This window comes from Cottoperca gobio, chromosome 23 (assembly GCF_900634415.1).
Source record: "Cottoperca gobio chromosome 23, fCotGob3.1, whole genome shotgun sequence".
In the NCBI taxonomy this organism is placed as follows: domain Eukaryota; kingdom Metazoa; phylum Chordata; class Actinopteri; order Perciformes; family Bovichtidae; genus Cottoperca; species Cottoperca gobio.
In genome coordinates this window covers 14,659,670-14,684,904 of record NC_041377.1, presented here as the reverse complement: position 1 = coordinate 14,684,904, position 25,235 = coordinate 14,659,670, and the positions used below count along the sequence as shown (strand labels likewise).

The 25,235-nt window shown below is 39.6% G+C and overlaps 1 protein-coding gene across 2 annotated transcripts; it reads right to left on the bottom strand.

The window, feature by feature from the left end:
* Positions 1-5,898: 5,898 nt before the first annotated feature.
* rassf8b (Ras association domain family member 8b) lies at positions 5,899-23,859 on the bottom strand. Of its 2 annotated transcripts, XM_029462247.1 has the most exons (10): positions 23,523-23,859; positions 21,554-21,677; positions 15,516-15,679; positions 13,318-13,668; positions 13,008-13,213; positions 11,766-11,969; positions 11,593-11,667; positions 11,061-11,183; positions 10,303-10,429; positions 5,899-9,596 (listed from the first exon to the last, which is right to left on the bottom strand). In XM_029462247.1, the coding sequence occupies exons 3-10, from the start codon at positions 15,625-15,627 to the stop codon at positions 9,481-9,483; spliced, it is 1,314 nt and encodes a 437-aa protein (XP_029318107.1). In that variant the 5' UTR covers positions 15,628-15,679; positions 21,554-21,677; positions 23,523-23,859; the 3' UTR covers positions 5,899-9,480. The 2 variants fall into 2 exon arrangements, with proteins under 2 accessions (XP_029318107.1, XP_029318106.1); XM_029462246.1 differs by lacking the exon at positions 21,554-21,677.
* Positions 23,860-25,235: the final 1,376 nt, after the last annotated feature.

Below are 25,235 nucleotides of genomic sequence, written 5' to 3'. Positions count from 1 at the left end.
AGAGACGGAAGAGAAGTGGGGGATGTCACTATTCACCGACAAAACTGATCTTAATGAGAGCTGTATGCAGAAGAGGATAAGCAGCACTCTTCACCTTACATACCAAGACCCTGGCTGCAGAGACGGCTTCATTAAGCCCAGCAGACTATGGGCTGTCACTCCTGAAAACGGGCAAGGTGGCCAAAGGAATGGGAAACAACAACACCGTAATAACGATGACATTTACAATAGACGTCGGATATCATATCCAATTTCTCCCTGCACACCCTTAATTCCTTTTTAATTGCTTTTCCGTGTTGGTTCCGGGATAAGGCTGTCTCTCTTCATTTACGAAAGTGAAGAGATGGGGACAGTGGTTTGTGGGGGGACGGCTGATGGTGTATGTATGTGTGTGTGAGGAAGCGTTGGCTATGAGATACTATAGAGGTGTGGGGGGGGGGGGGGGGGGGTGTCGCATGCAGGCGAGTTGCAAGGCCATACTGAGATAATTGGTGCCTGTTTGAAACAAAAACTTTTTAAATAAGCTTTGATTAAACACTTTAGAAATGTGACTTCATTTGATGAAAATAAGTGAAGAATGAAATGATTATGATACACATATGGATGATTAATTATCCTGCAGCACGCTACTGAATGAATGTGTCCAGAATTTCAAACACTCATTCTTAAAGAGTGGATTATGGTGCAAATGAGAAACAAGAAGCCAAATCCCTGTTGTCATAAAAAAATATATTTTCTAAGACAGAACATATGGGACCATTAATCAATATTATTGTTATTGGTTATAGTGTTATTGTACCAAAAAGTGAGACTGGATGCACCAGCAAATTCTAAATGGTGGGAATGACTACCTAAAGAAATTGTTTGACATTTTGGGGAATGTGCTAATTTGATTTCTTGACGAGAGTTAGATGAGAAGAACATATAACACTCTAATGTCTGGGCGTTAAAGGTCCAGTGTGTAGGATCTAGTGGTGAGGTTGCAAATTGCAACTAACTGAATACCTCTCCCTTTCAAAGCTTGTTGGGTAAACTACAGAGGCCTTCAAGTAATCTAGAGCCAGTGTTAAATTTGTACCTTCCGGGCTACTGTAGAACATGGTGGTAAAACACGGAGGACTGTGTGGAAGAGGGACAACTCCCTATGTAGATATGAAGGGCTTATTTTATGCTAAGGAAAACACAACGACTCTTTTTTTCAGATGAAAATAAATAAATAAAATCATAATAATTAACATTATATTCCATTTCTGCTAATAAATCCCCCTAAATCCTACATACTGGGCCTTTAAATGTGAAGCTGGAGCCAGCAGCCAGTTAGCTTAGGTTAGCATGAAGAGTGGAAAGCAGGGGGAAACAGCTATACTGGCTCTGCACAAATTATATAAAGTTTTCCTACCAGCAGCTCTTAAGCTTAGTAATAAACACAAGCAGTTTATAAAACCAAAGTTCTTGTGTACGGCTTTGTTACCATTGCTGTGCCAGGCTAGCCGTTTCCCTCCGTGCCCAGGCTTTTAGCTTAGCTAAGCGACTAGGTGCTGGTTACCAAGCTTTAAATTGACCATACAGGCATAAGAGTGACATTAATCTTTAGTTAGTTATCTTGAGTTTTAGAGGTGCTGGTAAGCCGTTTTTGAATTTTGGATGAGCTCGCTAGCTGTGTTTAGCCTTTATGCTAAGCTAAGCTAACCAGTTGCTGCCAGTAACTTAATATTCCACACGACGACATGAGAGTGGTATCAATCTTGTCATCTAACTCTCGGCAAGACGGGGAATGAGTTTATTCCCATAATGTCGAACTGCACTTTCACCTTGGAACAAAACCTAACAGGAAATACATGAAGAAAATACAGCAGCTTTGTTCTATGCTTTTTAAGATTGAGCAGTAAACAACATCAATCAGGTCCATCACGCTGCGGCCTGACTGACGGCATAGCCCAGTGCACCACATAACTTGGCAACCCTGTAGTTACTTTTATCCAGCAGAGTGTGTGGTGGTTAATCAAAGCCCATAATTTCCATAATTCATGGATGCCCATCTGTTTGCCACCTCCTCCCATGCCCAGTGCAGAATAAACAAATTCAGGAGAGGGGCCAAGGGGCTATTTAATGACAGCATCAGCCATGGCTTGTGCAAATATCCACACACACACACACACACACACACACACACACACACACACACACACACACACACACACACACACACACACACACACACACACACACACACATAAATGTAGTCTAATCAATCTTCCTGCACAACTATAATTCATTTTAAACACAATTGTTTAATCCATCTAAGGTGCAACATTTGCATCATAATTCACAAATTGAGGTTAACTAATTAGGCTTCATGAGTGTAAGACTATAACTCATCCTCATCACACGGTGCCTTTTAGAAGACTTTCAGATAACTCGCACAAAATCTCTGATCTCTCCATCCAGGCAGTTTCTCACTAAAGTCACACTACGGCAGGGGTCGGGAACCTATGGCTCGTGAGCCATATATGGCTCTTTCGATGACGCGATATGGCTCGCAGACAATTTTGAGCTGACATTTTTTTAACATGATTAACAAGTAATAAATAATTATACTGTGTCATTTTAAAGTAAAACACTTTACGCGGATTTTGTTTTAGTTCTCCCCTCTCCTTTCCTCCACTCTGTCTCTGACTGTAACTGTGTGCGCATGTGTGTGTGGGGGGGGGGGCTGAGCCCTGCCCTTCGCAAAACAGCCGAGGAGAAACTGCGCAAAGCAAGCAGTAGACCAGGGGTGTCAAACTCAATCACAGAGAGGGCCAAAATTAAGGCATCGTTTCGGGGGTGAAATATTAAATTAAAAAAATCAGAGGGGGGCACAGACAATGGTAGTGGAAACACTGATAGCGCTTTTAGTACTCGGAGTCGTAATATACTTACTATACTATACTCAATTTTATTAAATATATGGCTCTCAAGGAAATACATTTAAAAAGATTTGGCTTTTATGGCTTTCCCAGCCAAAAAGGTTCCCGACCCTTGCACTACGGCATCATACAGATTTTCATCTGATAAAAATCACACTACTTTGATGTTATTGCAAGGCCTTAGACGGCTTTGTGATTGAATCAGCAGAGAGGAGAGAGAAGGAGCCTGTAATGACTATAGAGGGAAGTGGATTTTGTTGTATGATTTTGGGATAAATTCTCACCGGAAAAACATTTTAGAAGTAAAGCTGCCAAAAAAAGACCTAAATCGGACTCTTCATCTGACTGCGGTGTATTATCCTATTTTTACATATTTTGTTGTTTAACTAAGAAAACTATTTTGATTGACAACAAATTACATTGTTAATTTTTGACATTTCGGGTATCAATAAAATACTAGACGAATATGCAGGTACAAGGGAAGAGGACAACAGGTCAGGGAATGAACTTTGTGTTTAAGAGGGACTTACAGTGTCGATATTGCGATAAGAAAGTGTCATCATTTAACACCCAATCCTATTTCCTCCAGAAGCCTCCATTTAAAACTCTAGACTGAAAGTTTTAAACTGAATAATACTGTAGTGGTTTATTGGCTGGAGGCTTGGGTTGGGCCTGCATGCTGACAGCTGCTGTCACCTACTTAGAAGTTAATTCCCTAATAAACTCCCTAATGAGAAATACTGTATCACCAAAAGTGATGCCTGCAAAAAAAAGGCAAACTATTAAATCTAATGATGGCACCTTATAAACAACTGGAGGCAATGATGGTTAAAAAAAAAAAAAAAAAATGGTTGGATGAATTTAACAGCTTTTAAGGCTACAAATCTTCAAGTGTCGTCTGGTGTGAGAGGGTCACAGATGTAATAGAAGCCCCTCTGACCCAGCTGTTGAGCTCCATTTAAACTATTAAAGCAGTAATACACCAGGGAGAGACAAATGACTTTTCCCCCTAAAAACACCTGGTGTGATGACCAAAGTTCTCCAACTCTGTAAAGTATCAAAAGTTGAAGATTAATCTGAAACTGGGTGTTATTTGGAGAAACTTTTATTCCAGTCAATCTTGCCAGGAGTTTGTCTGTCTTGCAACAAAAAGCCGGCTGACCAGAGAGCTGACAGTGATTCTGACACTTACTTGACTTCTGAAGTGCAGGTAGAGGCTGCTACGACTTCACTTCCTGCAATTCAGAAACGTATTAAATATTAAGTTGTTTTTATCCTTGGCAGAAGGTCATCCGTGCTTTTATCTCATCTCGTTTAGACAACTGCAAAAGTCACCCTCGTGTCTCCAGCTTGTTCAGGTCGCAGCAGCAGCTGTTCTTTGCTGTAAGTGCTGAGCGCCAAGCACCCCAAAAAATAAATCTACATGTTTTGTTGAAGGATGAGTGACACTAACAGTGCTTGAAATTGTATTAATAGTAAGTATTTTGATTTCAGGGATTCAATACTGGAAGACTCTCCGTCTTCACACACTATTCTTGTATAGTTAATTTCTTCTGTCCAAGGAAGAAGGAATGTGAATTTCTCCATATGTTGAAACGGTGTGCATTCGGCTGTATTAGGAGTTATACGTCACATGTAAAGAGTTTGGTTGGTGGTTTCCTTTTTACCAAAGCAAAATACAAGTGTTAAAGTGTTCTTATCGTACATTTTTTCCACACTGCAATGCAAGAACAATGCTGTTTCTTTATTTCCATGTTTTCAACACAAATCCCCAACCGGCGAAGAAGCAAATCATTTCTCAGGGGCTTTAGTCTCTGTCTTTTCGCACAATATCATAACAAATATATGGTTCTCATTGGGTTTGATTATGGCCTTGGGAACCTGTGTTGCATATCATGACTCTATGTCTGCCTCTACTCTGTCATCTGTCTAATAAAGACGAGAAAATGACAAAAATGATCATAATCTGTGTTTGTAAATCTATCAGTATTATCCTTGCAAACTGCATCATTTGTGCGAGAACGAAAAGCTTGAAAGGCATACAGCAGCAACAGTTACTGGCCCATGGGGCTTATCCAACAATCAATTTGGAGCACCCGCTTTAAATGACACCAGCCCATTAAATGGTTGTTATCAGTGGTTATCGGCATCCTAGATATATGTTAGAACCTGCTACACCTACGACTTGGTTCAGAACGCCGTTATCGTCTATTGACATGGCTGCTCGCCGATACAAATACAAGAAGGCGATGACCTGCAGCGATGACCTGTAGCATGGTAATTACAGTATGACAGGAGCAAAAGGAAGATGTCCGGTGACAACGTATAAAGACAGATAAAGTCCGCTTAGGGTGGGTAGTGAGGGGAGGATGGATGGATGTGTCAAACAAACACAGGACTTTTAGCCAGGAACCCAGAGTTGGTGTCCCATGCGAAAGCAAAAGTCAACATTGAGTTTTTTTAAGTGACGAAAGCAAACTTATTACGTAATATTGGTGCCTGAACCAAACGTAAATGAAAGTGAAACTGCTATCCTTTTATAACGTTGGATATGCACCTTCAAGCCTACTTGTAGGGAAAGTTTGCCCCTCTAAAGCATAGCATAACTCATTTTGTTTTGTAATTATTGTTTAACTCAATTGTATATAGTACTTATTTTAAAATAAGTCATTTTATATTTATATATATATTTATATATATATTTATTAACAAAATTTTATTTTGTTGATTTTGCTGAGCTGACATGCTGTCTCTCTCGCACACATTTCATTGTACTGTTGACCCTGTGTTAACTTGCATATGACAAATAGAAATTGAAACTTAACGACCTGGCCTGATAACATTTGAATCAAGTGTTTCAGTGGTCAAAATATATAGTTTTAAGACCATAATAATTTTTTGTTTGGTGTGTACTCTGGTCATGTGTCCTGTATATCTATCTGAGAAATATAATGCAATTGAAAAAAAAAAAAAAAAAACACCCACAGTATTCAGCACTGTATATCAGTTTATTAATTTCTGGCAAGTTTTTAAATATATTTTATTCATTTATTTATATATTTTTACATTATTCTTGGATTTCATTTTCATGTCTTTCATACACATATGGCTGAATGATGACCCGAAGAAGAAATTGTGTTAAATTCCAAAAGCTAAAAAAAAAAATACAGTATAGGTGAGTAAACAATACAAAATCATAACATTTCATTTTTTTTTACCATACATTAATTTGTCTAAATGTTGAGTTAATGCAAGTCAGTGAAGTTAGCCTGGCACAGTTCATATAATTAAATTCATGATTCGTGTTTAAGCTAGCACCACGTTGTTTCTAGCTTAAACATGAATTATGAGCCAACCAAAACACTAATCAATAAAGCTACAACTCTCTCAGAAGCAAACTATTACTTCAGTTAAACTAGTTGTGTTATATCTAGTAACCCATAGGCTATATGTTACATTTGGCAAAACAGCTGCTCAAGTCCCCACGAGAGCAAACACACGATTGAACTTGTCAAATGGCTCGAGACATCGTGAACAGCGTTCATCCATAATTACTTTCTGCCCCTTCTTGTTCGGGTAATTCTGTGTCTTGAAATATCCCTGAGCCGCAGTGTTTCTACATTGGCTTTCAAAACCCACTTGATGGCTGTCTCCATGATGGCTCCATCATCTCATTTTGTGAATGCTATTTTTTTATTGAAAAGCATTGGCAATGTAAACGTATTGTCGTGATTCAATTCAACACTATCTCTTTTACGTCCGTAGAATTAAATTGAAAAAAAAAGGCAAGACAATAATGTGCAGGTGTTTCTGCGAGTATACACAGAGCTGAAGTTCTATCAGTGTCAAGAAGGCAAAAAGGGGAAACAACAAACCAAAACTGAAATGATTCTCAAATGAATTGTTGCATCCTTGGTAGCCACTAATTGAGAGTCAAAAAAAAGAAGAAATGAATCAGACATTATTGCATGCACACAGAGCGGCCTATTGAACAGCAGCATTAGAAACTAACCTCTCTAGCACACTGCATATTTCAGACTTCAATCTACTTTTAAAAAATAGTTCAAAAACCAATGTGATATGTAGACATTATTTACATTTTGTTTCTTCAGTAAGGCATGCCATTCTTAAAAACATTTTTTTCTTTATTAGCGGGTTACTGTCGCCGTGTCCCAAGTGAAGTTGTTGCCATGACGATAATACTGAGGAAAAAAAAAAAAACTTCTTTCACTGAACTGAATGTCTGAGAACAGTCTGCCAATTTGGGATGTGAAATCCTCCGGTTACCTTTTGTGTCGCAGAGAAAACAACGAAGATCCTTCAAACCAGAGGGAGGAACTCACTTTTAACATTTAAAAATAGAGTTCTGGGCTCAAATCAGGGTCAATAACATAATTGAGCTTATGAAAATAAAAGCCTGTGGTTGTATATTACATTTTGTAAATCTGTGAGAAACTAAATCTGTGCCTGATAGATTAGTTTGTGAAAGGGTAGAAAAGATTTGTATGCTTAAAAAGACAAGAATGTGTCAGTGGAAGGAAGTACTCTTTTTTACTTACTTTAAAATTAGAATTACCAATGCTATACATTATTTTGGATTATAAATACTGATGTACGCATCACTTTTTTGTTGCAGCTGGTAAAGGTGGAGCTCATTTTAATTACATAACATAGTGTCGGGTCGCTTAATCTATAGTAATGCATCGTAATGTACGTGGTGTTTAAAGTTTGAGTTACCTTCCACCACTGAAACGTGTGCACAATTAACATCACATCTGAAACAAGAGAACTGCTTTGTAAACATTTGAGTACAGATTGAAATCAGAAAAACTGGGCGAAACTCCATATTCCCACACTGCGTGTGACACTGAAGTAACACACGCTCGCACACATTTAAGCCACAAGTAGCAGTTGTAGTCGTGTTCAAAACATATAATTTCATTCTCACAGCTGCCAATCCTTTCCACGAAGTCAGAGTTCTTTTTTACCAACAAGGTTTGACACACAACAACAGACTTTGAAATATTTCAAGATCAAAAGCGTATTGACCCTTAATTTAGCCCATATAATCCCACACGGTTTGAGTCACTTTCATCCCAGAAACCCAGCGTGAAATGTCTTTATATTCCCTGTTGAGAATTGATCAACTAGAAATGTAGAAATGCAGTAACATCCGGTCTTTTGTGGAATTCTAGTTACATTGTTTTTAAGCGTTATAGCCTTTTACTGTCAACTTCTTCTGTGTCAAGCTTAAAACACAGAGCTCAACAGAAAACCAAGAAAACTTAAAAATGTGATTACTATTTGAAGTGGGTATACATCCCTGGGCATAAATTGCATTCATATATAAAAAAAAAGTACATTCATCTAACTATTAGTTTTTTACACTAGCTTTGGTTCATATGAGACATCTTTAGTTTGTAAAAAAAAAACGATAAGTAAGTATGTGGGTGTAATACTTTTTTTTTTTTTAGAAGTGTGTTTGGTTTGTGTGTCCCTGCTGGATGAACACGCTGTCAAACGATCTAAGTCGCTCCAGAAAGATAAGGTGCTGAGGCTTTGTGAGAAAAACAATATGCACGGTCATGTGAATGAACAAAGACTGACAATATCAGACCGGGAGCAACTTTCACAGTTAACTTTCACCCGGCTGAATAACACATGTTTTGTCGCCACCTGGTGGTCAGACTGGGTATGGGTAAACTTTCCAATCTGGATTTACACTGCAGGCTCGAAGGCCTCCGTCATCACTCATCGCTCCTTTTCTAAAGAAACAAAGAGGAGATTGATGGCTCTGCACCAGATGTGACATAAAACTGAACCTCGAGCCAAACTATTTCACCCAAAAAATGTTACTCCATCTATTTCTCCTCCATTTGATTTATATGATAGGCAAACATTTTTATCAAACGCACAAAATATGAAGCAAATGTGTTGCAAATTCAAAAAATATTCAAACCTATGCAAAGGAAAGGGATTGAGCCACTGTTAAGTTATACTGACATCAGTTACCAGGACTAGGTATCACCTGAATTGGTATTTTATCAAATGTATATGGCGCATTATTGACATCTGGTTTTAAAACACCAGTAAGGCAATCAGATATGGTGCATGCTCGTGCACGGATTATGTTTACGTGTGTCCTTAACATCCTCCAGTTCATGATTTACAACAAAAAAATTAAGTTTCTGCTGGCAACAAAAGATTCTGCTGGCTTGTTTTTAGTTTTTTCAATTCTGAGTAAATGGAGCTTTAGTAGACTGAGAGGGATTTAAGAGGAATCTTCACTCACCGACTGGAGTACAGAGGGATTCAATGTTAGTTTGCAAATGGATGTTAGCATCAGTGGGAGTCCCAGTCCTAGTACGATGGAAGAAGAGTCAGAGCAGGGAAAGATGAAAACAGATGCAAGAACTGTTTTTTTGTGACACCCCACTCATGTTTTTTGACGACATCCTCCACACTTTGTTTCAGTTCCTTGCTCGAGAGCATTTCAGCAGTTCTTGGACTAAATTCTTTGGCCTTCAGTCCGAGTCTGCTGCTCAAATAATGTCTACAGCACAGTCTGGGGTCAAACGTAGATGCCTTCAGGGTTGAGGCCGGAGGACACGGTGCTCTGAAGGGTGCGCAGGTCGCTGGGTAAGAGCCGAGCAGAGCCGAGACGTTTCAAAGAACCAGAGTCCACTTCTGTAGCAAGGAAGAAAACAAAAACACAGAAGAAAAAGGACACAATTTAAATTAATAAAAACAAATTAATTCACAATGGGAATTATTTTTTTGTACTTTAATGTAAATGAGGTGCAGAAAAAATTATCTAAATAGACTAAGGAGCTTGTTATGTCGCAGGTAGGAGCAGTTTATGGTTTATGTTTATGAATCATTCCAACACGTGAGTGATTGCATGATGGAAGAGGTTCCTGCTCTTTCAAATGTAACCAAAGCAATGAAATATTTTTGCAGTAAAATATGGGATTTATCTGTAGTATAGGGCAGAGTCAATCCATTTGCAAAGTTAATTTGAATTAAGTTAATAAGTCAGTTAATTTGAAAATAAACAATTTCAAGGAAATATGATTAATGATATATTTAGAGGACTTTTTTTTTATGTTGAGTATCCTTGCTCTAGGATCTACCAGCAAAACTCTCAGGCACTCAACTCTACATCTAATGTGTCATTCTAAGGACGGCCAGAAGGTGGCACTGTGTACATACACATGTGAAGACAACACTGCATGTAAACAGAGCACTAAAATCTAATTATGGTTAAGCTATGAAGTTTAACTTTTGAACAACGCGATGGTAATGTGGCATGTCATATCATGTGTGTGTGTGTGTGTGTGTGTGTGTGTGTGTGTGTGTGTGTGTGTGTGTGTGTGTGTGGGTGTGTACGTGCCGTTGCTGTTTTCTCCTGTAGGTTGCGCAGGCAGCACGGTGACCTTGGTACCCGTCTGCTGTATGAACTGCTGCAGGTTGACCTGTCGTAGCTCTTTAGTCAGCTGCTCCAGCTCCTGCTCCTTCTCCTGTGACGGAAAAAACACATTAAGTCTCTGCCAAGGCTTAAAAATAATACACTCAACGTGCATTAAAATCAGGACTACCTTTAAAATACCACAGATTACTACAGAAATTGGTCTGATAACACTGACTTGTGCCTAATTTGGATCCCCTACATGTACATATTTGCATTGTAACTGAGGCAGATTTAATAGGTGAAAATCGATAAGGGATCACGCTCTGCTCTCCAGAAGTTGTAACCCAGATGAGACGGCTAGAGAGAAGAGTTAGATCCCAGATGGTTACGCAACAGCAGGCGAGGGATTGTGTACTTATTCAGGCCCCTCTCTAATCAGGCGAAGAATGCTGTAATACCCTCCCTCCCTTCCCCTTCTCATTACCTCATGCTTCCCACACCCTACTGGATCTCTTGCCTGTACACTTCATACAAGGATGCACGCAGCCAAGGATCCAATGCACATCCCTGCAGGCCAGAGATTAAACTTTTCTTCACTTCCCACAATTCAATTTCTAGAATGAAAAACGTCCTCCGCACGTATTCGGAACCCGCAAAGGGTGCTTTAAAATCCTACACGATTTCGAAGATTTGGTGTTTTAACAGTAACGCTAATACGAAACAGGAGAATCTGAGCTCACCTGTAATCTCTTGTTAGACTGGCCGAGTGAGCGCTCCAACGCCTTGCAGCTGCTCTCCAGCCGTGCCGTGTGTTGGCTCTGCATTTCCAGCTCTGCCCTCACTTTCTCCAGCTGGGCTTGCACCTGAAATCCAGAATGGAAGTGAAGAGATAAAGCCCACGCTCATCACCACTTCTCAAAAGAAATGGGAAAAAGTAATTAATCCGTTTAGTGAAGATGTAGTGTTCCTTTGCTGAGAAGAAATGATTTAAGTTATCAATGTTTGTATGACAGACAGCTGGAGAGACCTGAGCAGTTCAACAAACTACTTCCTCTGCTGCGTGTTTCAGAGACCAAGATCCCAAGCATTAAACACCCTACATATCACATGATCATTCACGTACACTTGGGCAATGCTCGCGCTTTCAAATGCCTACGTTTACACCATCCAGAATAAAAATGCACTTCCAGAGTTTTCTAAATTCTCTGTTTTAGGGGTTTCGAAAATGCCAGAGTAGTGTGGACGCTAGGTGTTAACCTAATGTGGACGTACCTCTTCCTCATTGACCCTCTGGTTGAGCTCCGCCTCCTGCTGCAGCCTCTCCTGCTCCAGGCCTCCCTCCATGCCCTGCAGAAAAATGACTGTCATGAAAATAAGTTTTTAACCCCCTAATAAAACAGCTTCCTGTGGAGCCGGGTGTAGCTTCTCTGTGATGCCGAGCTCACCTGTATGTGTGCCAGGTACTCCGAAAGCTTGGCCTCGCAGTCACGTACACGGCCCTGCAGCTCGACTAGCTGTTGCCGGAGCCGCCGCTCGCTCTCCTGCTCGATCTGCAGCTCGTTCTGCCAGAATTCCTCCTCCTCCAGCTCTGCATCGTTCCTCCTCACCTGCTGCTCTAAAAGCAGCAGCTCCTCCTCCAAGTTTACTCCCTGGTAAGGGAAAAATGATTTCAACTGAAAACTCTCTAGCCCCTAAGACAATATAAAATACTACCGGGGAAAAAAACAACATTGTTTTTGAATGAACTGGTCAATTTTGAGAATTTAGGCTATTTTGCTTCCATGGAAAGGAAAAGTTCAAAATACACATTTAGGTGTTTATTGTATTAAATTTGTCTATTTTGTACAAATTGTTATGTTTTTGCTGTAAAGCACTTTGGGCTGCAATTCTTGTATGAAAGGTGCTATACAAAGAAAGCTTATTATTATTATTATTATTATTATTATTATTATTATTATTATTATTATTATTATTATTATTATTATTATTAATATTAATATTATTAGCATCTGTAGATTTCTCCTTAATTGCAATTACAATTATTTAAAAAAATTGAAGTTTCAAGGTGATATGTATACGTTTAATTTTACAATATATATCTTTAAAGGCTGTTTTCTCAAAGTTTTTTCTGATACTCCAGAAATCTCCACTTCAGTAGCACTTACAAACATTCCAGTTTCATTCCTATCCATATTTTGAATGTTTTGTTATGGCTATTGACATTATTTTATGATATATGGAGAGATAAAATATCCTCTGTAAAAGAAATGAAACAAGACTTTTGAACCTGGTTTTATCCAATGTTCAGATTTCTGTTTCGGGAATGTACACAAATTAGCACGTATCTAAAAGCCTCATTTGCATATTCAAACCTAACATTTCAGAAAACTTGTAATAGAATAAATAATTGTCTTAAGGTAATCAACTGGGGAAGTTTCATGGTGATACCCTATTCACCTGTAGTGTCTTCCCTTTAAAGAAAACATGGTAAAGGAATAGAAGAATTTTGCGGGGATGTAACTTCACGTTCACACATACGGACTCAAAAGCTGGTACAGTGACCGCCTAAGACTTTGTGTGAACGCTGCGTAAAACGTAATAGATTTGTGAGGGTTTATCTTGCAGGTGTTATGTACACATCATCATTTCCTGTAAGTAACAGCACTGGCAGCTGTAGTTTTACTCACTTCATCGGCCTCGCCAGTGGCCTCCTCCCAGTCTCGTAGCTCGGCCTCGCAGCCAAGCAGACGGCTCTCCAGGGCCTGGAGTTTGTCTCTCTGCAGCTGCACCAGCCGGCTCAGCTCTCTGGCTGGACTCCCAGGTACAGATGGTACTCCAACACCTCCAACCCTGCTCAGGTTCAGACTCACACCCCTGTGCTGGGGCTGTTTGGCTGGATGGATGGATGAACGGGTGGGTGGGAGAGGAGAAGATGGTGATTGGATGACAGTATGTACACAACTAATAACACAACTATTAATGAAAAAAACACACTACCTTCAGCATCTCTGCTTTTCCATAATATGTCCCGCAGACCTTTGGCCCCTCCGGTAAAGGTCAGAGACTTGCGTTTGGGTTCCCTTCGTTTGAGCGAGCGGTCTGTCCCTGACGGGCGGAGCTTGGCCAGAGGTGGCAGACTCTGCCGGTAGAAGCCACGCTCCGGGACACGAGTCTGCCCGTCAAAGGTTGGCCGTTCACTAACAGACGGGCCGGTTCGTTGGAGGATGAGCTGGACGTCGCTGGCATACTGTCCCCATTTGTTGAGGGACACCACAGGGTTCTCATGCGGAGCCAGGTGGCGTTCTGTCTCACGCCATTTCTCGATCAAAGTGTACCTGCCAGTGCGTCCTGGCACAAAAAGAAAAAAAGAATTCATGCATGATGTGGTGCTTGATTACAGAAATGTAATGACAACTTAAAGGCTTCTTACTATGAGTAATGTGATCCTACATGGACACAGAATCATCTGCAGAAATTAGAACACAAGAGATTTCCAGAGTTTCTCATTTTAAAGTATTCTGCTCTAAATTGGTCACTTACATAAATGAAATGTTCTATGAGAAGGTTTCACGGAGGAGTGTGATTAAAGAAATTGTATTTGAGTCGTGATCTATCTTTGGTTTATTCAGGTGTAGGATTGATGTGGATGCATGGTGTTTGCATTAATGTAGATTTGGCTTTAAGATTGTAGTGTCTAATGTACGTTACGTGTCTTATGTCCGTCTTAACATCTCGGGACCATGTTGGACATAAATGTTCTAACTTCAACCTTGGATTGTAGTCTTTTGAAGATCCATAAATAAATCAAACAAAATGTGTTTTCCGACGTCTCCGCATCAATGAAACTGCTCTCATCTCAGGAGCTGATCAATTTAAAGTTTAACTGGGTTTTGATTAATTGCATAGAAAATGGGTTTTCGTGGTTGACTGATTCAGCTCACACAACTCTCTGTTGTACTTGGTTTTGCTCTCTCATTGGGAGGTCCCTCTGACCAGGGGTGTTCCCCAAGGTTCTATTCTTGGCCCCTTTGGACACAAGTCACAAACAACACAATTCACTTTCTTTGTTATGCTGACGACATCCAGATTTATGGTCTGTGAAGTAACTTGCATCATTTAATGGCTTGATACCGTTTGATTTCATACTATTTGTGGACGTTGTCATGGTGCAAACTCCCGGTGGTGAGAAATTGATGCAAGCACATTTGAAAAAATTAAGTTCAAAGTGTGTTAAGACCGAGCAGAAGTCTTTCACATCTCTCCCACGCTTGTGCAGCATCGGTAGTTTCAAAGGACTTTACCGGCGTGTTAAGTGAAAGAATCTAACAGTGGGAAAATCAAACTCAACAAACAGCGAATGTGTTGAGAAAAAGGCTACATTCAAATTGGTCACAGCAGCTTTGTGTGTGTGTGTGTGTGTGTGTGTGTGTGTGTGTGTGTGTGTGTGTGTGTGTGTGTGTGTGTGTGTGTGTGTGTGCGTGTGTTACGCCTACATTCTTGTCTGTGCACATATAGATAAGGGTAAATCACTGCCCATGGTACCCTCACCCTCGTCTTACACAGTAAGGGGGCTTGTAAAAGAGGCACATTCATCACCACAGCCATTCACATCAAAGTGCCGTGGACTGGACAAAAGGTACAGAGAACACAAAGGACAGTGAACGCCATAACTCCTGCTTCACTGTCACCATGAAAGACACACGTGTTTTAACGCCGAGAAAAAATCTATGGGGGTTAGTGAGAAATCCCAGTAGAAATCATATTCCTATGGTCTTGGATTCACAGCTATATGCACAATACAATCCATGCCATGAGTGCCAGAGTGTAAACTCAAATTCTCTGCAATTGTACAGCACGTAAATAAACCAAAGTCTGCAGCATGACTCATCTTGTTTTGTTCCCCCCATTTATGGTTGAAAATCTCTTTGTGCCCTCTGGTCACTTTTCATTTTACTGCAATTTATCATCTCCAGTATGTCTGACAACCTGCCCGGCCAATATCGGACACAACACAGGAGAAGATTTCATCTCAGTGTTAAATCGACTCTTCTTGTTTGTAGTTTTTGTCATGTTATCATATAACCAATAACAGTTAACATCTACTGCTCATATTCTTGTGATATTAGCATCTACAGCTACCTGTGAACGCTACACACATATAGTTTTCATATTTTAGTAAGAAGTTTTGAACTTACCAATGGCTTGTGCCAAAGCAATGACCACTTCCTGGCATGTGGTGAACTCTGTGACCCCGCACACGATGCGCTGCACTCCGTCCACCCACACTTTCAGCTCCATGGCCTTCATCCAGAGGCCCTCATTCCTCCACACCACAAAGGGGTGCTAATAACTGTTCATCCTTAAAAAAGGAAAAATAAATATTGACAACATTCAGTGCAATGAACTTTGCTTTGCATATCAGAAAAAAACTCTTTACACCAAAACAAAAAGAAATAAACCATATCGACTTTATAAGGTGAAATCATGTCAATGACACGTGTCAGAAATATTACAGGTTTTATAACTCATTTTGTTTACTTGAAAAATAATAACGCCAATGATATCATAAATAGTGATTCTGCTAAAACTCGATATTCCCAGCCATTATTTTTTTCTTTTTACTTCATATTTAAATGTGTTACTTCCACCACTAGGCAACACCCTCAATACAATATGGATGAAAAGAGCTAAAGTCTTTATAGAAATATCCACCAAGTGCCACAGGGTTGTGCGGAGTGACACCAGCTTCTCACAACAACTTACAGCCCTTGTTCTTCTGAAGCAGTTTCCTGTAAGGCTGCTGATGAATTGCTGCAAGAACACACTTGTGCTGCAGTGATTGTGACCGTCTAACAGGCCTCATTCGATATATTTTTCATTTGCTGGTGTCGGTGCAGGAATGCTCACAGCAGTCGCATGCACGAGAGCCATTTCAAACTGCTGACACAAGCACCTCAGCAGCGAGGCAGTCATTAGGAACCTGGCAAGGCCACGACAGCAGCCCGGCGCAACAGAGCAGTGAAGGAGCGGGTGCCTAATGTTCAGGCCATTGCAACCCTACTGGGAAGAAGCAACCCTGCTTTTTCCTGACCGGGCCATCAGCTCAGCTGTGATCCTTGACTTCCATATCGCTTGAGACCTCCCTTAACAAGTTACTTCCATCTTCATCACAGCTGGAACGGGACTCCCATCTCGCCTGCAATTTAACTACCGATCCCCCTCGAGGTCTTTTCCTACTGAGACTGCATTACATTGCACACTCCTCTGCACTGAAGGCATCTGGTGAGGGCAAGGACTGCCTTTGGTGGGGAACGGGGTGATTTGTAACTGCAGAGAGATACTGCAGGATGCATGTGAACCCAGATGCCTGTAACAGCTCAGTAAATAAGACTAATAACCAGGAATACAGCTCAGCTGAACGGGGGGGGAAACGGGGGGACGGATGGATAAACAAAGCAACAAAGAAGGTTTGACGTTGCCAGAAGAATCCCTTTTGGGACAAAGACATGAAAACAATATTCAATTTGGTTGAGGGTCAGGGTCAGGGCGGGAAGCATGTCATGCTTACTGTAATATTCTCTACTATCTACAGTAGCTAAAAAGAATTATTATCTGAACTGGAAAAGTTGGACTGGAAGAGTATTTCAGTGCAAACTTGTTGAGTGAAATTTGCGGCCATATTAACAAAAGCTCCGTGACAATGTTTTCACAACACACAGTATCCCTAACAGATGATGTGATTTAAACCGTCGCAGCTACAATGTTTATTCAATGACGTGTGATATTGATATCACACCAGGAGGAAGAGCCAGTGTTGACACAAGCTTGTAAATCCTTTCCCTCCCTTTATCTCTGTCACACACATGGATACACACACTTTATAAGTACACACACACACACACACACACACACACACACTTGCTATGTGCACATCTATGTGAGAAGTCGTACTGAAGTCATTCACTCCTTCGTGACACAATCTTCATAAACCATAGAAACAAAGCAGAGCAAAAATAAGCTGCAGAAAATTCATTTTTACTTCATTAAAATCCAAATGAGTCAACAATGAGATTATGCAAATGTTCCTAAATGACAACACTGGAAAACATTGGGTCGAAACTGTACTTAACACGTCTTTGTTGAATGCACAACTCATTATATACCTCGACTCACATGCTCCCACTGGCCCCCCTGACACAAACATCCCAACATATGCTAGTAGGTACATGAGAAGCAGCATACAGCGCTATAGGAGCAGGCAGCTGTGCAGAAGCAGATGTTCAGAAGTTCTTTGGTCTGAGTGGGCACATTTACAGCAGGTAATACACTGACTGCATAAGTACCTCATGCAACCCCATTTAAAACAATCCGACTATTAAACTATCCCTTTAATCCTTGAAGTCTTTGTACACAGGATGTAGAAGCTCTGACAGGGAGCGTAAGGTCAGTGTATGACAATGTCAACCTAATCAAATTCTATGCACAACAGCATCACCTCTGCAGTCTGTTTCCAGCTTCCATTTTCTTCACCCTGCTAATAACTTCCAACACGCCTCGGTCACCGCTACGCCTCTTTCACGACAGTTGTTGCCAGCTGTTTGTTTTTTTTCATCACGCCATTTCCGTACGTTCTCACTGGTTACGCCTTTGATTTTAAATCGCAGTCAGTTTGAAGCCCCCACAGCGAGAGTGCGAATAAATAAATCATACATGCTACACGGCTATGAGTCCACACAAATTAGTATTCCGCAACATGTTTGGTTCTATTTCGGTTCAGATTCCTTGTAAATGTATACTTTCCATATTTAGTATCAGATCAGCTCCACATCTCCACAGTGAGTAACCTCAGAACCTGTGGGAAAGGTGCTGGAGCTGTTGGAATTTCCTTTTACATTAGTCACAGTTTAATAAACACACAGACTCGATGCTTCACATTCCAACTGCACACTGAATCCTTCATTCAGTCATCCATTTATAGAGAATCCAAAGTTTACCCTCTAACAGATAGGGTCACTACAGGTAGATTCAGGTGGAATCATCTTTGAATAGCTTCTGTTTAGCCTTAAAATCCTAAATCCAGGGTGTCTGCCAGGTTCAAAAAGTTCAATTTAAGACTTCTTAAGACCTTTTTAAGACCATTATGAAAGCATTTTAAGACCAATTTCACATCCATACTGGCAACAACAACAAAAAGAACAAAGGATATAAGTACGGCTTTGTTTTTCTGACTACCCATCCAACTCTAATACCTTTATACCTAAAGTTCATCATTTGAGCACTTTCTTGCAACAGGCTTCAACCAAGCACCAAATGTGCTTTCCTCCTGCCAGATCCCGTTGAACTTGTAATTACCCATAGTACGAAATTGACGTTACTAGAAACAATTTGAACTTATTACATCTAGGAGTAGTTAGGAGGAGACACACACTACGTGACACACTAGCTCCGATCAATTCGGACCGGGCTGCACAGCTTGCATTAGCGGTTACTGGTTCCATGTTGGTTTCATTTTGTACTGTTTGTATACTGTATATATTTTTGAGGTTGACGCTTGTGATTTTGGACAACTTTTGCCGCAGCCATGTGGTTTCAGGCATGAAGAAGGCTATGTCTTCTGGGCTATTAAGCGTTGAGCTAAACTTAGACGTGACTTCAGTCTGCCTCTCCTGAAGTTTCATTCTCAGGATGCCACAAGAAGGCAGAGCTAGGGACGGGACATAGTGTGGACAGTCAGTGTTTCTTACATGCATTTCCTCAAATATGGATGGTAATTCAAAACAATACCAGCACAAAAATACCACTGAAAGCCCCTTTAATATCCCCTAGATGAGCATATTAAGATTGAGAATGGAAAAGAAAAAGCCTTTAATGTCACACCAACTACATGTCTGGGTTGAAAGGCAAAATTCCAAAGAGTTCATTTCCTGCCTTGCTTCAGCCCAATGCACCTTCACTCAATCACTTGATTACACTTTAACACACGTATTGATTAAGTTTGAACCCCTGACCCTTTACTTCTTCAAGCAGCCTGTCAACAACAACAACAAAATAAATAATAATGTCATTAATTGCCATAGAATTGTGATTTGACTAAAACAAATCCAATTAAACCTGCATATGTAGCTTCCAATGGCACAAACCCAAAGTAAAACATTATTCTATATTTTGTGTTATATAAAAATGTAAAAATGTATTAAGGGAAAAATAACAATACTAAATTGCAATTAATTTACTTCCATGTATTAATTAACTCCTGTATGAACAATGTACTTGAAGTATTCCATTTCTGACATAATAACAATGTACTGTATTAATGATATATAATTATTTAAATTTGATACATACAGAAACACTCTTTTTTTCAGCTATTTTAAGACACTATTAAGTTGTAATCCCGTGTGTTTAAGTACAGATTTTAGTATTTTTTTTTATAATACTTTGTATTTGTACTTAAAATAAATGATCTTCCACTTTGGATATACTAATAGTATGTTGAAAATAGCACAGTTTCTATAGTAGAAAAATCATAGCATACTGTCAAACTGTGTTTTTACATACTTAGAATATTTTACTAACAATTTTACTGAAATTGTGATTTGAGTTTAATCAAGTATACGTGACTTTTTAAAGCAGCAGCAGTCATGAGCAACAACAGACGATGATGCAATCAGGGGCCAATTTTTTAAAGCGACAAGGAGGTTGAGGCAGCAGGAGGGGGTCTGCTGAAACAAGTGGTGCACAGACAAAAGAGCATGCTGCAGTGTGTGTGTGTGTGTGTGTGTGTGTGTGTGTGTGTGTGTGTGTGTGTGTGTGTGTGTGTGTGTGTGTGCCCACATGGCTAGCAGCATGACTGCATGCAAACAATCCCTCACCATGGCGACACAGCTCTGGCTTTGTCCGAGGCCTTACACAGATGACTGGATTGATTGGAGGGCACAGTTTGGGAAAGTAGACCAAACAATCACTAACAATTAAGAAGCAACCCGTGCTTTCCTGTCACTTCCTCTTTGTTTCTTAGTGAATGTAGGCTTTGAGAAAACGTGGAGGTGTGTACTGCAGCGGGGTTTCCCAAACTCAGGAGTAAGTGGGGTGTTTGTTGAAACGTCTCCGTGTTGGTCTGCTGGTGGAGATTAACTATGGACTTTAAACTTTTATTATATACGCTACATACTGTGAATATAAACCATACGGATGTTTTAGCAAAAGCAAATGTTTGAACACAAGTGGACAGCCATGCTAGCAGCTCTGCGAGGCTTTGAGCTGAATGCTAATGTCAGCATGCTAAATATGCTGCCATTTAACAGGTAGCTACGATGTGCGCTAACACTTTCTATGACGCCTATGTACATCATAACGCTTATAACCTGCTTAAAGCACTGCATAATCATACTTATAAGCACTATAACACTTAAGGTCAAGTATCATAATACTGATTATGATACTTGAAGTCATTAACAAATGCTTCATTATGTGTTAACTCATGAATATAACTTATAATTATACAGTGCTATAAGATGATTATAACTCATTATAAGTATGTTAAAATGTATTATAGACATGGGAGTCATAGAAACCCAGTGTTTACCATGTTAGCATGCTAATGTTTGCCAATAAGCACGAAACAAGCTGAAGCCTAAGCAAGTATTCGACACATTTTAACCTGATGATGGTGCGAGACTAATATGTTTTCACATCATCCCGAGGGGGAACGGGAATATCTGTCCAACATTTCTTTGAAATCCATCCAGTAGTAAAGATATTTCCGCCTGGACCAAAGAGGGCGAGCCACATTGCCAGCCCTGCCACAGGATATGCTCATGTCAGCACTGCAGGTATTTTAGATATAAAAAGCTAATTAAATTAGGATTTGACCCGTGTCCTCAGACAAAAGCTCACAGGCCGTCGCAGTAATACACTCATGACTTTGTGATTTTGAGTTGGCACACAGCCTACTATCATACAACAGTATCTTTAATCTTCCCTGTTTCTCTTCCCTTGCTTTATACTACTGCTAGTCCAACCTAAAACCTGATAAAGATATTCAAATAAATCAAATAGAAATGATATATTTTATCCCTATATTTTAATGTTGCACTCCTTTATGCGTTAAATTTGCATTTTTATTTGTGTGTTTTTCTTTTTATACATATTCAAATGAACATTGATGGAGGGAGCCTGATGTTTTTTATTGCTTCTCTTTATTGTTGTGCATATAATAATAAAATACCACAACCTCTTTTTCCTCTTCAATGTCCGACCTTAGCGTCAATCTCGTCATGTCAGACCAAGTGCTCAATGGAGACGCATTTCGGCGATTACTTTCACATCGACTTTGCCAGATGAGGAGAGTGAGGTGGCTGCAGGTTAAACAAAAAGATGAAATAAACTGCGTGAAAAGATTCAGGGAGTAATCACACAGAACAGCTCTCCATTCAGGAACTGTCAACCATCTATTCTGTGAGATTAAGACTCTCCTGTGAACAAACACAAGAGGGGGAGTTTTACAAAAAAAAGAATCCAACTCAGCATTATATTTATTATATATCAGCGATCAACGTATTGAAGTTGGGTGAGCGAACTGCCATCTTGCAGTCTAAAAAGTTCAAACTAATCAGCTTGGTGGAGACAATAAGCCTTTAACCCTGTAAGACTCGGAGCTTAGCTGGCATGGAGGTGGTGCGAGGGGGGAGTCTGGACTAGATTATTTACATTGTAAAGTCTGTTTAGAGTTTTCTGCTTTTGGAGCACACATCTGATGTGGAGGCAAATATTGACTACATGGAATGGCATGTTTACTAGATTAGATAGCTATGTATTGTGATATCAATCATTTGGATTATGAATATGACTGGGGGGAAGAAAAAAGGACAGCAGCCAAGGCCTGTGTGAATGGAGCTTTGATGTTCAGCTTTGACACAAATGAACGGAATGCTTAAAGAAGCCACCGCTCTAGAAATTTAGCACAAAGTCTTTTTTTTTTTTCTTTTTTTTTTTTAATAAAAGGTGATGAAAATACTTGTTTTTTAGTGATATCTCATGCGATTAGCAAATAACAGAATCATTCAGTTAATTTGTCAGGATTTGCTGCTGAATATATTGTTTCACAAGCTATTTGAAGGTGGCACCTTAGGCTTTTAAGAAATTGTGTTTTTCGGTACTTTGACATTTAAAAGATTAATAGATTGATCAAGAAAATAGATGGCAGATTAAACAGACAATTCAGTTGATGTGGTTGCTTTAAATGATCAGCCCTTAACTGCCAAGGCACATGATTTTATTTGACAACAGCCTTTGTAGATCTACGAGGGACAAACCAAACAGAGGCAGGATACTAAAGTTATTCCTATAATAAAAAAAAGGATGGAATGGAAAATAAAAGAATACTATCTTACTAATACTAAGTTAAAAAGAAAAACATAGTTTGCAGGAGCCAAATTCAGTTGTGCAAATGTAGGTCAAGTAATCTAAAATACCTTATATGTACATGCAGAAATAGCTGTGTCATTGTTTTTGTTGTTGTATTGCAGAGTATTCCTACTACAAGCACAGTGCCTGTGAATGAGTTGTGCCCTTGCTTCCTTCACACGTGTGCTTCAAGGACTTCCTACTCTCTTACTGTCGCTGGATGACTCAGTTGAAGGAACTCTGATTAAAAGCCACTGCTGACTGAGCACCTATTGCCCAACTCTATTAGGAGATTCATCATTGCAGGGCTCAGCAGATCATACACTCACACACACACACACACACACACACACACACACACACACACACTAACTGACCGCTCACTCATGTCCTGCTGGCTCATGGGTCAGCAATGTGGAACACCATTACCACTCCATTTAAGGATGTATTCTTGTGTGACATATGAAATAAAAGTTATGAAACAGTCTGCCACATTAGTGTAGCATTTAAAAAAAGGGAGGATAATGAGAAAAAAACGTGAATAAATCTTGAGAGAGAGAAATAAAGTTATGCAACTACAAGCTGACCAATGTGTGTTAGCCCTTCTTGTGTGTTGCCCTGTCTTACAGATAACAGCAAAAAGGATATGCACTATGCAATTATATAACTAAGAGGCTACAACCTTGTTTTATTGGCAACAGATTTTTAGATGCGGGCTTGATTGACGCATTCAAGCCACAGCAGCGACTGCATTCAGAACGGTGTGTGTGTAAAAAATAAAAAGCCCAACAACATACCTGTTTACAGCAGCAGATCACTGTGTGTCAGAGCATTTGGAACTCTCCTGTTGTGCTGTAGCCTCAGTGTTTCTCTCTGGGATAAAATCCGGTACTTCCCTCCTGCATGTTATGCGGGTTACATGCGGGAGATCCTGTGTGTGCCGCGTTGAGTTAACGGTGTGAGCACATCTCCGCCTCTATAACCCGTGTGGAATAAACATGCATCCGTCCGGTCATTGGACATCCGACATGTAGCTCTCAACATCTGCCTGTTGTTAGCCTGCCGCTCTGTCCATCAGTGAGAGAAGACCACAGAGCTTGTTGTAAATTGCAACGGAACTGAACTGGGACACCGCAAGGCATGATGGACCGGTTAAAGCTGCAACGCACTTGGCGACGCAAATGGACCCAGAGATCCACTTAGCTCTGATGCAGTTTGCAGTCACGTTGTTAAAAGCCGGAGGGGTTTGATTCGAAAACAAAAACAGCGATGTATCGGGACGGTTATATGTGTGTTCAGATGAAAAGCAGCGTTTTCAGGCTCACATTGTGTCCATAAAGAAAGAAAAAAAACAGCTCATGAAAGACTTTACTTTATGTAGTGTTTATATATGCATTTGATTTTTATTTATTTAGTCTTTGTGCGGTTCTTGTTTTTTTTTTGTAATATGGCTTTTTTTTTATAAAAGTGTTTATTGGGTTTTTAATTAAAGACATGGAGATAAATATGCATTGGATGTATCCAGTAGTTTTTCTACAAAAGAAAAGTTTTTATACATTATAAGTAATTGAATTCAGATTTAATTTAGGACATCTCTCATGGTCCGTAGCACAATAACATGCAAATACAAAGAAGAAAAGAAGAAACAAATAATAAAATCAGTAAATAAAAAAAAGTCTACAAAAGATCATACATTAGGCTGGAACGTCAACATTCTAGACGAGAACCTAACGTGGTTCTGTTCAGAGTTGGTTAAGGCTGAAATAGTTAAACTACCTTGTTTTTTAAGTTTTTGATTAGTGGCTGAAGGAATACTGTATATTACAACTAGATAAACTATGTCACACAGAGAGGCACTTGTCATTAGTCTTATTGAAAAAGAAGTGAGTGAATTGTTAAAGTTCTAACTGGTTTACTTTGTCATATGTCAACAGTTTGTAATTGATATCTTAAATGATGCTTCATTTTTCCTCTTACTGTTAACACCAATGTTTTTTTGTTGTTGCTGTTTCTATACCATTCTTCAAAATCATTAAAACAGATGTTTAAAAAAATATAATGTTTTTAATTACATTTACTGAACTTCTTTTCTCTTATTGAACATTTTTTGATCAAAACATAGCACTACCTAGCCACTACATTAGGTATATAAATGATACAGTTCCCACCCTAGACGAAAGATAACACTGTGCTGCCCTATTTGTAGATCTGTCAAAAGCATTTGATACAGTTGACAATTTTCTTCTTTTACAAAGACTATATAGCATTGGCTTTGATATAAAGGCTTGCTGTTGTAGTTGCAGTTCCAGAAGTACTTGTCTGGGAGAATTCAGTGTGTGAAAACGGGGAATGCCCAGTTAGAGTTCTTGCCCATTTTAAAGAGGTGTTCCACAGGGATCAATCCCGGGCCCTGTCTTATTTACCTTTTATATTAATAATATTGTCATATCTTGAAGTTTAAACATACTCTTAAGGATTTTATATACAACTTCGCCCTCTACTTATCACCA